Here is a 13,996-nt window from a genome sequence, read left to right on the forward strand (position 1 = left end):
GTAATTACTGGTGGTAGGACCTCTTGTGAGTCCGCACGGGTAGGTATCACCACCCCGCCTATTTCTGCCGTGAAGCAGTAATGCGTTTCGGTTTCAAGGGTGGGGCAGCCGTTGTAACTATACTGAGACCTTACAACTTATATCTCAAGGTGGGTGGCGCATTTACGTTGTGGATGTCTATGGGCTCCAGTAACCACTTAACAACAGGTGGGCTGTGAGCTCGTCCACCCATCTAAGCAGTACCTACCTGTGCAGACTCAGGTAGGTATCACCACCCCGCCTATTTCTGCCGTGGAGCAGTAATGCTTTTCGGTTTGAAGGGCGGGGCAGCCGTTTTACTGTTAAAAGTGAGACATTACAACTCATATCTCAAGGTAGGTGGCGGCATTTACGTTGTAGATGTTTATGGGCTCCGGTAACTACTTAACACCAGGTGGACCGTGAACTCGTCCACCCATCTAAGCAACCAAATAAAAAAAAATTGCGACTAGCCATCATATATAAACAAGGTATTTGACAGATGCCAGAAACAATCCTCAAAAAATAATGATTTTAAATGAAAATGAGGAAATGAGGGTAGTTAATTAACAACGCGAATGTACAACGTCCGTCTATCTTTGGCTCCGAGGTGAGAATGAACGAAACAATAGGCCGGCAACCCCCTCATCGCCTCCGACCGGTCTGATGTTGCTGTGGCATGACGTCAGCAAGCCACGTTTTTAATTGAACCTCAATGAAGTTGACGCCATTGAAACGGCTAAAGAATTTTTTTTGTTGTTGTAATGACATTTTTCCCAAATATCAAACTTTAAATGGCTCACCTGTAAAGTTGCAAAAATATCGCTTAACCCAAATAGTATTTCGCCCCTCGGAATATTATGTAAAGAAGCTTCGAACAACAACCTTCGGACCGTCGGTCTACCGAGCAATCTCACCAGCTCGATGGAAGATCTTCCCTTTACGTTACCTACCGAGTTACGAGTTTGACGAGTTTTTTTTATTGCCCTTGTAGGCAGACAAGCAGCATACGGCCCATCTGATGGTGAGTGGTTACCGTCACCCATGGACTTCAGCAATGCCAGGCGCAGAGCCAAGTCGCTGCAACACAAGCCTCGTTTGAAGAAGAACATGTCATAGCGTTCGGGAAACACCGAAGAGGGGAGCTCATTCTATAGCCGGAGGCTACGTGGCAAAAAATGACCTCTGGAAAAGCACTATGAATGACCGCAGTGGCTCCAGGTAGTATGGACGAACTCTACTCCGGTGGCGGGCGGTGAGACGGTAAAAACAAGATGATGGCATCATCTCAAACAATTCCTCAGAGCACTCCCCATGGAACATACCGTAAAAAATGCAGAGGGAACCGAAGTCCCTCCGCAGACCCAGAGGTTCCAAACAAGTTTAATTTACGTCCATCGTTCTCGAAAATTCTGCTATTCATATACAAATTCCAATTCATTAAACGGAAAGATGATATCTTCTAGTTTATCTTTATATTAATACGTGAAGCAAAACTTTGTACCCCTTTTTACGCAAATTGCGCGGACGGAGGAATATGAAATTTCCTACACTTATAGAGAATATAGAGAAGGAGTGCAGAATGATAATATTTTTTTTAAATTATGCATTAAGAATACATTAATTCAATAAAAAAAACATTACACACTCTACCATCTATCTGACACAACACATTTATATATCCTTTATTTACTGTCAAGCTTTTGTCATTGCATTAAAGTCTGTGGTCAAATTGAGAATAGATTAATATTTTGCTTATCTTTATTGGAACGAAGTTCCTTATCGCGCGTTGTGAAAGGGGGCTAGACGGAAAAAATTCTTACGAAAAGTTGTCACGACACTTTTTAGATCCGTCATTCTGACCAATCAACGTGTAGGCGCTTATCGCGTGACATTGCTCGTATCCGATTGGTCCGCGTAATGAGTACAGTTTCTCGAGATAGCGTTTCAACAATAGTAATTTAGTTCATAGTATTGTTTTTTTCTTCTTCATAATGCCGTAATTTATTATTATAACTTAAAAAAAATTATTACAATTCCTTCGTTACTTCGTTCCACCCGGGTGTCCCTTGACAACTCTGAAGTTTTTTTATATTTGTCTATAAGAGTAGTGTAGTCTTAGCGAAATCTGTGATTATATAAGTTTGATAGATAGTCTTTGACAATAGAACCATAATAATGTTCAAAGTTATTTATAATTTCAATTAATTATAGTCGAATTTCGACTACATAGGGAACACTAGTTCTAATCTAATATACCTGTATCTCGAACACCCTGTACATGAAATTTTAGTAGCATTTTACGTACAAACAAAATATTGTATGTTCACATTAAAACAATCAAAGTAAATCAATATTTAGTTTACAATAAATTTAATGTATCCAATAATGTCGTGCGTCATGTTGTTTCGTACAAAATCAGATGTGAGAAATACAAACACACACACACACACCTACATAACATTAATTGTAATAAGCAAGTGTTTATTTTTCGCGTTCGCTCACGTTTCGTGTTATCACTGGGCATACGAACCCGCGGTCCTTCCATAAGTGTAACTTAATGAATTTTTAAGTTTCAGTTCTGCAATCCAACGGTTACCGTACCCTTCGAGCTTTTTACAGCTTCGCTGCAGACGTAAACAGGGTGGTGGTCCCTACCTGTGTGAGCTCAGAAGACGCCCTACCACGAGTAATCACCCTAATTACATTTTTAGAATCTTAACACATTTCATTGTACGAATCCACCGAATTGTTAAACAAAAATTGAGAGAAGATCATTTAAAATGAATGCGACATTTTGAAATGGGTCAAAATAAACGATGGACGTAAATTAAACTTGTTTGGAACCTCTGGGTCTGCGGAGGGACTTCGGTTCGGGCATTTTGTACCGTATGATCCATGGGGAGGGCTCCGAGGAATTGTTCCGGCCAACCTATACCCTGAGTCAGGAAGATCAAGTACCTGGGAGTCACCCTGGATGCATCCATGACATTCCGCCCGCATATAAAAACAGTCCGCGATCGTGCCGCATTTATTCTCGGCAGACTCTATCCCATGATCTGTAAGCAGAGTAAAATGTCCCTTCGGAACAAGGTGACAATTTACAAAACTTGCATAAGGCCCGTCATGACTCACGCGAGTGTGGTGTTCGCTCACGCGGCCCGCACACACATAGACACCCTCCAATCCCTACAATCCCGCTTTTGCAGGTTAGCCGTCGGGGCTCCGTGGTTCGTGAGGAACGTTGACCTACACGACGACCTGGGCCTCGAATCAATCTGGAAATACATGAAGTCAGCGTCGGAACGGTACTTCGATAAGGCTATGCGTCATGATAATCGCCTTATGGTTGCCACCGCTGACTACTCCCCGAATCCTGATCACGCAGGAGCCAGTCACCGTCGACGCCTTAGACACGTCCTTACGGATCCATCAGATCCAATAACCTTTGCATTAGACGAACACTAACTCTAACACTAGGAGCAGGCTTAGGGACCCCGGTAACCGTACTCGTCGAACTCGACAAAGAGGTCATTCGCGAAGCAATTGCTCTTGAGTTGTTAGGTCTCCTTCGGAGGCGCTCGGGCAGTTGTTAGCAAATCCCACCCCTCATGGCTGAACTTTTGCTCGCCCGCCTGTCCTGGTGAAACTGGAAAGGCCTTCGGGCCACCAGTAAAATTTCAATCATAAAAAAAAGGAATTGTTCGAGATGATACCATCACCTCGTTTTTACCATCACACCGCCCGACTCCTGAGTAGAGTTTTGCATACTACTAGGAGCCACTGCGTTCATCCACAGGGCATTTCCAGAAATCTTTTTTGCCACGTACCATCCGGCTTTGGAATGAGCTTCCCTCATCCGAATATTGTTGTTCAGAACTGCAAGCTTATCCTGAAAATGTCGTAAGCCAGATTTAGGCATCTATCGAATATCTTGTACCTACCTACCTAAACTGAGAGAAAAAATGTCTAAAAGGCTATGTCATGAAAGACCTTAACAAGTAGCTCACGGGGCTTAAACTCGGCGATATTACTAACACTAACCCTAGCAAGAGCCGTGCTTCGCGGAATCTACCACCGGATTGGAAACGCGACCCACTGAGAAGATCCGGCGAGAAACTCGGTGTGCTGTGTCTCTGGGTTAATTTACTCGCCGAGCTCACAGCCCACCTGGTGTTAAGTGGTTACTGGAGCCCATAGACACCTACAACGTAAATGTGCCACCCATCTTGAGATATAAGTTCTAAGTTCTCAGTATAGTTTTTTTTTTTTTTTTTTTGTCCGGGCGCTTTAGGCCCGGCCTGCGAATACTCCTCTGACATAATCAGAGCCCTTGTTTATTTATTGTTGGATTAATAACGGAACCAGGATTTTTTTATTAATTTTGTATAAAGTTCTACAATACCATATAAACTTAGTATAACAGTTATACCAGTAATTTTTTTTTTTTTGTTTGTTTTGTTAGTAAATTTAATTTAATTGGGAACAACAAACAGTACAAACCAGTAATTATATATCTGTTTTAACTTTTTATAACTTATATATACTTATCTTATTCTAGCTAATATTTTTAACCTATTTTCATCATTATTTTATATTCTACTTATTGTATATCTTTTAGATCGTATTAATGTCTTACTATTTCCTTTCCATTACTTCTATATTACGGTTTTATTCTTCTTCTATTTACTATTTACAGTTTTCATAATTATTGTATAGTTATTCTACATAGATGTTCTTAAAAGAAAATACATTTTGTAAACTCCAGAGGGTTTTACTTAATAACTAAATAGATTTTACATCAAAATTCTATGGTCATCAGCCATCCTATGGAGTTTACAAAACTCATCTTATTTTATTTTTATTTATATTTTTCAGCCGTGAGTAACCCCGAGGTTCAAAAGTTCGAGCCGAGTAGGGTTAACGAGGTTTCGGACCGCCACACTATCGGGTCCGGCGGGCCACCAGCCAGAGCAGCCCTAGCCATAGGCTATTGCCGCCCTGGCCAGCGCATCCCACTTTCTCCTAACAGGGCAGCAGTCACCAAATGCCACTGCTTCCGGCCGTGGCCGTACGCAAGGCATCTGGTGCACTGCACCAGTGGTGACTGGTCCTGCACCCTCACATGCTGGAGGTCAATGTATACTCTTCCAGCCGACGTTAGCCTTTGCCATAATTCGGGCGATACCTGGAGGACGGCGTGGCACTCCTGTTGATTCCTCGCCCTCCTCCGGTACCTTACCTCCACGGCGGTTTCGTCGGCTGAAAGATCCTCCAGCAGGTGCCGGTTTTGCTCAGCGAGTGCCGTTCGGATGTCGTCATCCGTATTGTACGCCATGAGATTTTTAAGCACGACGAGTGGCTTTTTGTTCTTAGCCACCTCGGCAGTAAGGTTCTTATCGTTCTTTAGCTGCTCGGACAACTTTTCCATCTCCTCTTTACTCGCGCAGCTCAAAACCACCTTCGCATCGCGTACCCTACGGAGACGCTCTATCTTTAGACCGCTGCGCCGTGCATCTAACGCCCCCCTCAGCTTTTCTATGACATCAGCACTAGTATCGATGACGTTTTTTGAACCCACGATGACGGAGAACTTCGGCTTTTCCACTCTAGCGGCTGATGGCCGAGACAGGACCTCCGCGTACGAGGGAATTACCCCCTGCGCCTCGTCGGTCCGTACCCGGGTCTCTTGTGTGATTCGCTTGAGCTCACGGATTTCCGCCAGAAGCTCTCAACCACTATGTCCCCCATCTCGTTTTTCGGCGTTTTGTGCCGTGTCATCCATTTTCTCCTCGTGTCTCCTAATAACCGTGCGTAGTCGGTCCATTTCTTTCACAGTCTCTCCCAAAACCTTACTATGCTCCTCAATAATATTTTTCAGGTTGCTCGTGCCCATTTCTGTCTTGCTATTTTCGCGGTACATCTGCTTCATGACCTCCTTCTCTACCTTTGTTTTCGAGGGCATTTCCAACTTTTTCACAATTTCGAGTAACCTATCCAGCATTTTAAAGGCTTCAATTTTTAACTCCCCTTTCAAGTTGCGTGCGGCGTTGAGCTGTTGTTTTGCTCTGCCCGCGCATGCTGTTGCTTCGTCCAATTTGCATGTATATGAAGCCTTCTTCCATTCCCCGATGCTCCTCCTAACCGAAATCGTTTGGGGGAGCACCGAAAACTTTTTCGCGTCGCCTTGTTTCGGTTTTGGTTTAGGTGAGACTGTGGAAGCTCTGGCTGTGGTTTTTGGTCCATGACCCTCGGGATGACTCATCGCTGAAGTAAGAGGAGCCGCGGGTTGTCTTAAAACTAACTCAGTGCTGTATAGAGGCACTTTAAATTATGCAACTTAGGTCAAATCAACTTTCCAGTAAGCTATTTCAGATTCAGCGAGAGGAATTCTTGAGTGACATTGGAATACAATATCACGCAAGAATCCCTAGAACCAAAATTCTATGTTGAAAGACAATTTTGCACAGATCAAATAATTTTTCATTAAAAAGTTTTTCATCAATTAATAGTTAGTATAGTTTCTCCAGGACTACAGAATTAACTACCTATTGTGGGTGTACAGAGTCCAACAATATTATGTCAAAATAATTGCGCAGCAAAGTCAATTTTGTGTCAGTAAAAAATTTGACAAGATTGTCAATGTCAAAATATGCAAAAAATTTACTATAGAATTATACTCAGCTCCACATGCCTCGCGGACTACACACAAAATGAATGGTTGTCAATACAACCTACAATTGTCGTGCAGTATCACACGGGGGATGAGGTCAGAATTTGTTTCAAAATAACAGATCAGATGGGAAACAGCTAAATAAATAAAATATTGCTACTGCAGAGCCCAATATGTTTTGCAGACCCTGTAAAGGGGGGTCTGTGTCAAAAATATTTAAAAACTTAGCTTATAATATATGCAGTCCAATCATAACATTTGACTAAGTCTAAATACTAACTATCTAATCTTACTACTACTAAAAATATTTTTCATAATATAAAAAAAAACGCATTTTCTACCAGGATTCTGGATATTTTCTCCTATTTTTTCTGGCACTGTATGCAGACTTCAATCCTTTATTTGGTCTCTCAGTATAGTTACAACGGCTACCCCACCGTTCAAATTGAAACGCATTACTGCTTCACGGTAGAAATAGGTAGGGTGGCGGTACCTACCCGTGCGGACTCACAAGAGATCCTACCACCTGTAATTACGCAAATCATATTTTTGCGGATTTAATTTTTTTGACACGATGTTACTCCTTCACCGTGTAAGTCAATCGTGAACAGTTGTTAACTACGTATTCCATTAGAAAAATTGGTACCCGCCTGCGGGATTCGAACACCGGTGCATCGCTCAACACGAATGCACCGGACGGCCACGACGACGTCTGCTCGTCGACGTTTACTCGATCATTCATCACACCTAGCTGCTGCTTCACCTTCGCGAATTCTCCCAGCCCCTCATTTTATGGATGGCAGAGCGAATTGCGAATAAGTTCCATCTTTATCACTGGGAAGATTAAATGTGCTTCAATCGAAGAATTTCACTGATGCCACATTATTATTTATTCTTTATTTGTTGCCTCAGTAAGGTAATGTCACTCTCTAAGTTCGTCAATACCAGAGGCATAACCAAGTCGCTGTTTGCCTTCTGTGGTAGGACACAGGTTTTTAGGTTTCTTTCGATGAAGGTCACTCACGATGGCCTTTATAATTTAAATCAATTTGAACAGTTGTGATTTACGCAATGAAACGAAAATTTTAGTTTCAAAATTTAATTTAAATCATTAATTAATGTTTCGGGTTTGCGTGCCCTGTATTTGAAGTTTGTGCTGTGGGTGCTCGATGGTCCTTCATTCGTAATTGTTGTAACATCCACGTCAGTAGAGGTGACCTGTACGAGAAGAGCTCGAGATCAGTACAGAGCTGCAGAGGACCGTGTCTATAGTAGTGTGGTATAGGACCCTCGGCTGGATGTAGGTCGGATCTGTGTCAGTCTGTGTACGAGAAGAGCTCGGGATCAGTACAGAGCTGCAGAGGACCGTGTCTATAGTAGTGTGGTATAGGACCCTCGGCTAGATGTAGGTCGGATCTGTGTCTGTTTGTGCACGAGAAGAGCTCGGGATCAGTGCAGAGCCGCAGAGGACTGTGTCTATAGTAGTGTGGTATAGGACCCTCGGCTAGATGTAGGTCGGATCTGTGTCTGTTTGTGTACGAGAAGAGCTCGGGATCAGTACAGAGCCGCAGAGGACTGTGTCTATAGTAGTGTGGTATACGACGCTCGGCTAGATGTAGGTCGGATCTGTGTCTGTTTGTGTGCGAGAAGAGCTCGAGATCAGTACAGAACTGCAGAGGACCGTGTCTATAGTAGTGTGGTATAGGACCCTCGGCTAGATGTAGGTCGGATCTGTGTCTATTTGTGTACGAGAAGAGCTCGAGATCAGTACAGAGCTGCAGAGGACTGTGTCTATAGTAGTGCAGTATAGGACTCTCGGCTAGATGTAGGTCGGATCTGTGTCTGTTTGTGTACGAGAAGAGCTCGGAATCAGTACAGAGCTGCAGAGGACTGTGTCTATAGTAGTGTGGTATAGGACATAAGATAAAAGAAGTCGAAAGAAAATACTTGAAAGTATCAATTCTTATTTAAAAAGACTATTCCTCGCTCGTGTTTTAAACCTTATGTTTGCTTCGAGACAGAAATAGCCGATATATCTATATATATAAAAATGAATTGCTGTTCGTTAGTCTTGCTAAAACTCGAGAGCGGCTGGACCGATTTGGCTAATTTTGGTCTTGAATTATTTGTGGAAGTCCAGAGAAGGTTCAAAAGGTAGATAAATATGAAAATGCTCGAAATTAAATAAAAATAACAATTTTGTTTTTCCTTTGATGTGTCCCCCGTCGGACGGATTCCTTTTGTTTGTTTAAAGTTTATTTTATACAAAAACTTAAGTCTTTTATTTATCGATTGAGGCACTAGGAAGTCTGCCGGGTCAGGTAGTATTAGATAGATATAGATATTTAAATTAAGGTAAATAAATACCTTATGAACTTCCGGATGCTCTGTAGTCGAAGTAATTGTTTTATTAACAATATTACCACCACCGGGAAGTAAAGTAGATCTGACGAACGTTCCGTTTTGATTAAAACTCTTGATCACGTCGTGTATTATACGGCTAAAACAGAAAATAGATCACCATTTCTATGCTTTTAATAAACGTAATATACGTATCCTTTAGGATGTCCAGGATACTCGTATCAAGCGAAGCGGGTATGGTCTCCTAATCCCCCATCGCAAGACAGATGCCTTGTTGTCTCCTAGCGACAGCGCTATCAACATTAGCTAATCCGAAGGGTAGTCTACCGAAATAGGGCTTTGATATCCGCTGAAGATAAAGGTGTCGTAACATTTGAGATCCAGCGTATGAACGCCTGAACATGAATAGAGATGTGATTATTTTTTTTATTGCTTAGATGAGTGGCCAAGCTCACAGCCCACCCGGTGTTAAGTGGTTACTGGAGCCCATAGACATCTACGACGTAAATGCGTCACCCACTTTGAGATATAAGTTCTAACGTCTCAAGTATAGTTACAGCGGCTACCCACCCTTCAAACCGAAATGCATTACTGCTTCACGGCAGAAATAGGTAGGCTGGTGGTACCTGCCCGCGCGGACTCACAAGAGGTCCTACCACCAGTGAGACCTTATTACCAATACACCTTATTACCAATTCTTAACATAGGACGAAGATTTAGATTTCTGATTAACTTGAAATTTGGTATACTTATTAACAATATAAAATTCAATATAAAAAAATATATATTGAAAAACAAAGAATTGAAAAAATTTAAATTCAACTAAAAAATGAGAAAATAAATAATAGTTTAAAAAACTAATAAAACACGCTTTTATCGAAAATCCAACAAACAAATAGAAAATAAATTTTAATAAATTTGAATTAAAAATAATGTAAGAAAAAATTATTTTAATGTAAAAAAAGTAGTAGTTATAAATATTTTATGAACAGATATGAGTAGAAGGGTTATTTTGATAATATACTGAAAAGCACCCACGCTTTTATAAATCGATGAACACGGGCTGCACGAACAAAAAAGTGTCACGTTCCGCCTGAGCCTGAGCGTGCAAGTGAGAGCGCGGAACGAGCGATAAAGAGGCACGATCGGCCCAAGCGTTACCTTGCGCTACATTTATCTCTCTCGCGCGACGTCCGAGCTAGCAGTTCGCATAGTTCTGCTACTGACGTTTTCACGTATCTTCTGTAAACTGACTTTACAGACAAGCATTTTTTTTTTATAAATCGCTTCGCATAATACTTTCTCGCATAACTAGTTTAGCTAATTATGCCCCTCCCGTCTCCACCCAAAAGTCTGAAGGACACTCTCCGTCGAGTGACAGCAAATTCCAAGGAACTACTAACAGGGTAATAATGCAGCAACATAACGATTTCATAAAAAATGAACGCACCCAACATTCTCGAAGCCAATATCCTTCAAGTTGTTTCGTTCTGATAAACTCAACGGCAGATCCGTATAGACGGTGAGGTTTTCCGACGAAATCTCGGAGGGATCCGAGAGCTGTTCCAAATCAAATGTCTGTACACTAGAATAGAAGATCAATATAAACATCATCAGTCCATGGTTGTCCGCTGCTAGAATATAAACCTCTACTTTTTTTATGAATGAAGGATTACTGGTGGCCCGGGTGCCTTTCCACTTTCATCAGGACAGGTGGGCGAGCAAAGGCTCAGTCATGAGGGGCTGGGATTTGCTAACAGCCACCCGAGCGCCTCCAAAGGAGACCTAACAATTCAAGAGCAGCTGCTTCGCGAATGAATCTGCGACCGAATTGGAATCGCGACCCCCTGAGTAGATTCAGCGGGAAACTCAGCGGGCTGATGCAAGGGTATGGGATAAACCCCTACGAATTGAAGTCTGGTCTTCGGTTCTCCTCGTGCATTTACATTCGGCCACCCTTTGTAAATAATTGCCCCAGCTAGCCAAAAGGCGTATCGTTTAAAAACCCGTCGGCCCCAGGGATCGTCGCTAATCCAGCTTATCGATTCTATGAGCTATATCTTTACTGTCCAAATCCAATTTATTACTGGTGGTAGGACTTCCAGTGAGTCCGCACGGGTAGGTACCGTCACCATGCCTATTTCCCTGCCATGGAGCAGTAATGCGTTTCGGTTTGAAAGGTGGGGCAGCCGTTGTAGCTATACTGAGACATTAGAACATATCTCAAGATGGGTGGCGGCATTTACGTTGGAGACGTCTATGGGCTCCGATAACCACTTAACACCAGGTGGGATGTGAGCTCGTCCACCTATCTATGCAATAAAAAAAATAAAAATAAAAAAGTCTTTGCAGTTAAACGCTCAACTATGATATACCTTATCTTATCCCTCCCATTTTGTTGCGAACGAAGCCACGAGCGTAGTTAGGTACTCAATATGATAAAATGCTTACTCGCTGAAGAGTCGCCTCGTCGAATCGACTTTAGGACCTAACTTAAACATCTTTCCTATTTCCTGACGCATTTTTTCGTCGTGATACGCCCAAGTTTGTGCCAGAGCTAAATTGTAATACTCGTACAATTGTTTCACCTGTGAATTTTAAGTTAATCTATATATTAATACGTGAAGCAAAAACTTTGTATCCCTTTTTACGAAAATTGCGTGGACGGGGGAGTATGAAATTTTCCACACTTATAGAGAATATAGAGAAGAAGTGCACAATGCTAATATTTTTTTAAAATAATGCATATAATATACATTAAATCAATAAAGAAAACATTACACACACTACATACCATGTATTTGATGCACACACGCATGCATACTATTTATTGTCAAACTTTTGTTCTTGACATCTGTTGTCAAATTGAGAATAAATTAAATATTGTTTGTCTTTGTTAATATTTTTTTAATATAGTCTTGCCGAAATTTGTGAGTATAGAAGTATAAAATACAATCATAATAGTGTACAAACTTACAATTCCAATTAATTATAGTCGAATTTCGACTACTGCGGGGCCTCTAGTTTCTTTTATTAATTCACGTATTGTTATTTCAAAAATACATTAACATTTCAATACCGCGCATAGCTTAAGTAACAACACACAAGTTAAGTTTATTTATACGCTTCAACATTAAGCATCGAGTATATCCTGGTTTATGCGGTCTTCTAATACGAGGTCTGGTGGGTAGATAGACCGCTGTCCTTAACACGCTGACTGCGATAAGCGGCCTAAAAAGCCCCATGTGCGACTCTCATGTGGTGTTGCAGTCAAACCCGCGTTCTTACGCTCGGTGCGGGAGCATAGACCTATATAGTAGGGACACGACATATTGTTCTATACGTACAATTGCTTATATAAATAGCACCCATTTTGAAGGCACATACATAAACATATATCTATCTCGTTCTTACTCAGCACTTTAACTCGCAGGAAAACAATATAACAGTATTTCAGTGCGTACATAAAATGAAACATGAATATACGTAAATGTCTCCGTCTCCGTCTAATGAGGCCGAAAATCCGCCATGTTTAGCGCGCCAAATGTCATTGTCACGTCAGTTCGGCCCTCTGTTTTGGGTTGTACATTATTTATTGACTTTGATATCGATTTAATATGATTGCTTAAATAAAATTTCTTATTTTATCATGCTTAAAACATACAAAAATAATAATTAAAACATATTTTATAGGATCTCAAGAAAGTCGTCGGAACTATTTAAATAAAATAGTTTTATAACACTATTGTCAACTCGTTAAATATTTAATAATTAAGTGATTTTAGAGAGGAAGTCACAAGGAATGACGTTTGTAATTTTATTAACGAATAAATGTTCTGTAGGTGTTTTTTTTTATCAGGCGGTCCCTTGATAAGTTTAATGGTGCGGCGTACCTTCCTTGAGGTGCGCTGCGGTAGTGTGTTATGGACTTTAGAGTCAGCAAAACAATTAAAATAGATTGTAATAGTCTAAGAAAAACACGTACTCAAAATACGATAACATTCAGCATGCTAAAAATGGGCAGATGGGACTTTATAAAATCAGTGTAGCAAATTTTAAAAATCGTCATATCGTTTACTTGGCAAATTTAAAGCACGAACTCGTCTTAGATTTCACATAATATCTAAATCACATCATCTTTGCACATAACAATATACTTACTTCCTATTAAAGTATAAATTCTACAAATACATTCAATCAACAATATTTAAAATAAAATGAGCCAAGAACGTTTATCGATAAAACCTACTAACATTAAAATCTTCTGGGTAGCACTAAAACCGCCATGTTTTGTGGCCAGATGACGTCACAGTGGCACGAATTTTTTTTTGACGTTTCATTTCCATAGTTGTCCTACTTCAGTGTGCGGGAGTCGACTATGTCCACATTTTTATGGGTAAGGGTAGGACGTCTTGTGAGTCCGTACGGGTAGGTACCACCGCCCTGCCTATTTCTGCCGTGAAGCAGTAATGCGTTTCGGTTTGAACGGCGGGGCAGCCGTTGTAACTGTACCTTAGAACTCATATCTCAAGGTAGATGGCGCATTTACGCTATAGATGTCTATGGGCTCCAGTAACCACTCAACAACCAGGTGGGCTGTGAGCTCGTCCACCCATCTAAGCAATAAATATATATATATATATATATATATATCTTCGACGCGTTTACATAAATTAACATTAAATACCTTTTCATTTAAAATCTTCAGATATTCAGGCGACTTCCTGAATCTAATCAAAACCGACTGAAGGTTTTCCCCGTAGAGCCTAATGGATTCGGATTCTATGTCGTACTTCCTCGAATCCACCGCTAGCAATACTAAAAAATTATTATCATTATCAGCCTATAGTTCACTGCTGGATACAGATCTCTCTGATGGCTCGCCACTGATCCTTGACTTCTCTCATCCATAATATCGAGGTGTGAAAGGCGTATTCGGTTCAA

General features: G+C 41.1%; 1 protein-coding gene and 1 pseudogene across 1 annotated transcript; both read right to left on the reverse strand.

Moving 5' to 3' along the window:
• Positions 1–4,575: 4,575 nt before the first annotated feature.
• LOC149501880 (uncharacterized) lies at positions 4,576–6,283 on the reverse strand (annotated as a pseudogene).
• A 1,506-nt stretch (positions 6,284–7,789) lies between these two features.
• LOC114249064 (uncharacterized) lies at positions 7,790–12,081 on the reverse strand. The gene is made up of 4 exons (XM_028182534.2): positions 11,504–12,081; positions 10,503–10,637; positions 9,059–9,191; positions 7,790–7,909 (listed from the first exon to the last, which is right to left on the reverse strand). The coding sequence occupies exons 1-4, from the start codon at positions 11,572–11,574 to the stop codon at positions 7,790–7,792; spliced, it is 459 nt and encodes a 152-aa protein (XP_028038335.2). The 5' UTR covers positions 11,575–12,081.
• Between the last annotated feature and the right edge of the window lie 1,915 nt (positions 12,082–13,996).

The sequence above is a fragment of the Bombyx mandarina genome, chromosome 11 (genome assembly GCF_030267445.1).
Source record: "Bombyx mandarina strain Sakado chromosome 11, ASM3026744v2".
Classification (NCBI taxonomy): Eukaryota; Metazoa; Arthropoda; class Insecta; order Lepidoptera; family Bombycidae; genus Bombyx; species Bombyx mandarina.

Bases quoted from the DNA above. Each gene is read 5' to 3' on its own strand.
- LOC114249064 (XM_028182534.2), bottom strand. From the start codon at position 11,574: ATGCGTCAGGAAATAGGAAAGATGTTTAAGTTAGGTCCTAAAGTCGAT. The intron at 10,638-11,503 runs GTAAGCATTTTA...CTTCTATTCTAG, and splicing joins ACGAGGCGACTCTTCAGCGA to TGTACAGACATTTGATTTGG. The intron at 9,192-10,502 runs GTGCGTTCATTT...TTTCTGTTTTAG, and splicing joins ATTGGCTTCGAGAATGTTGG to CCGTATAATACACGACGTGA.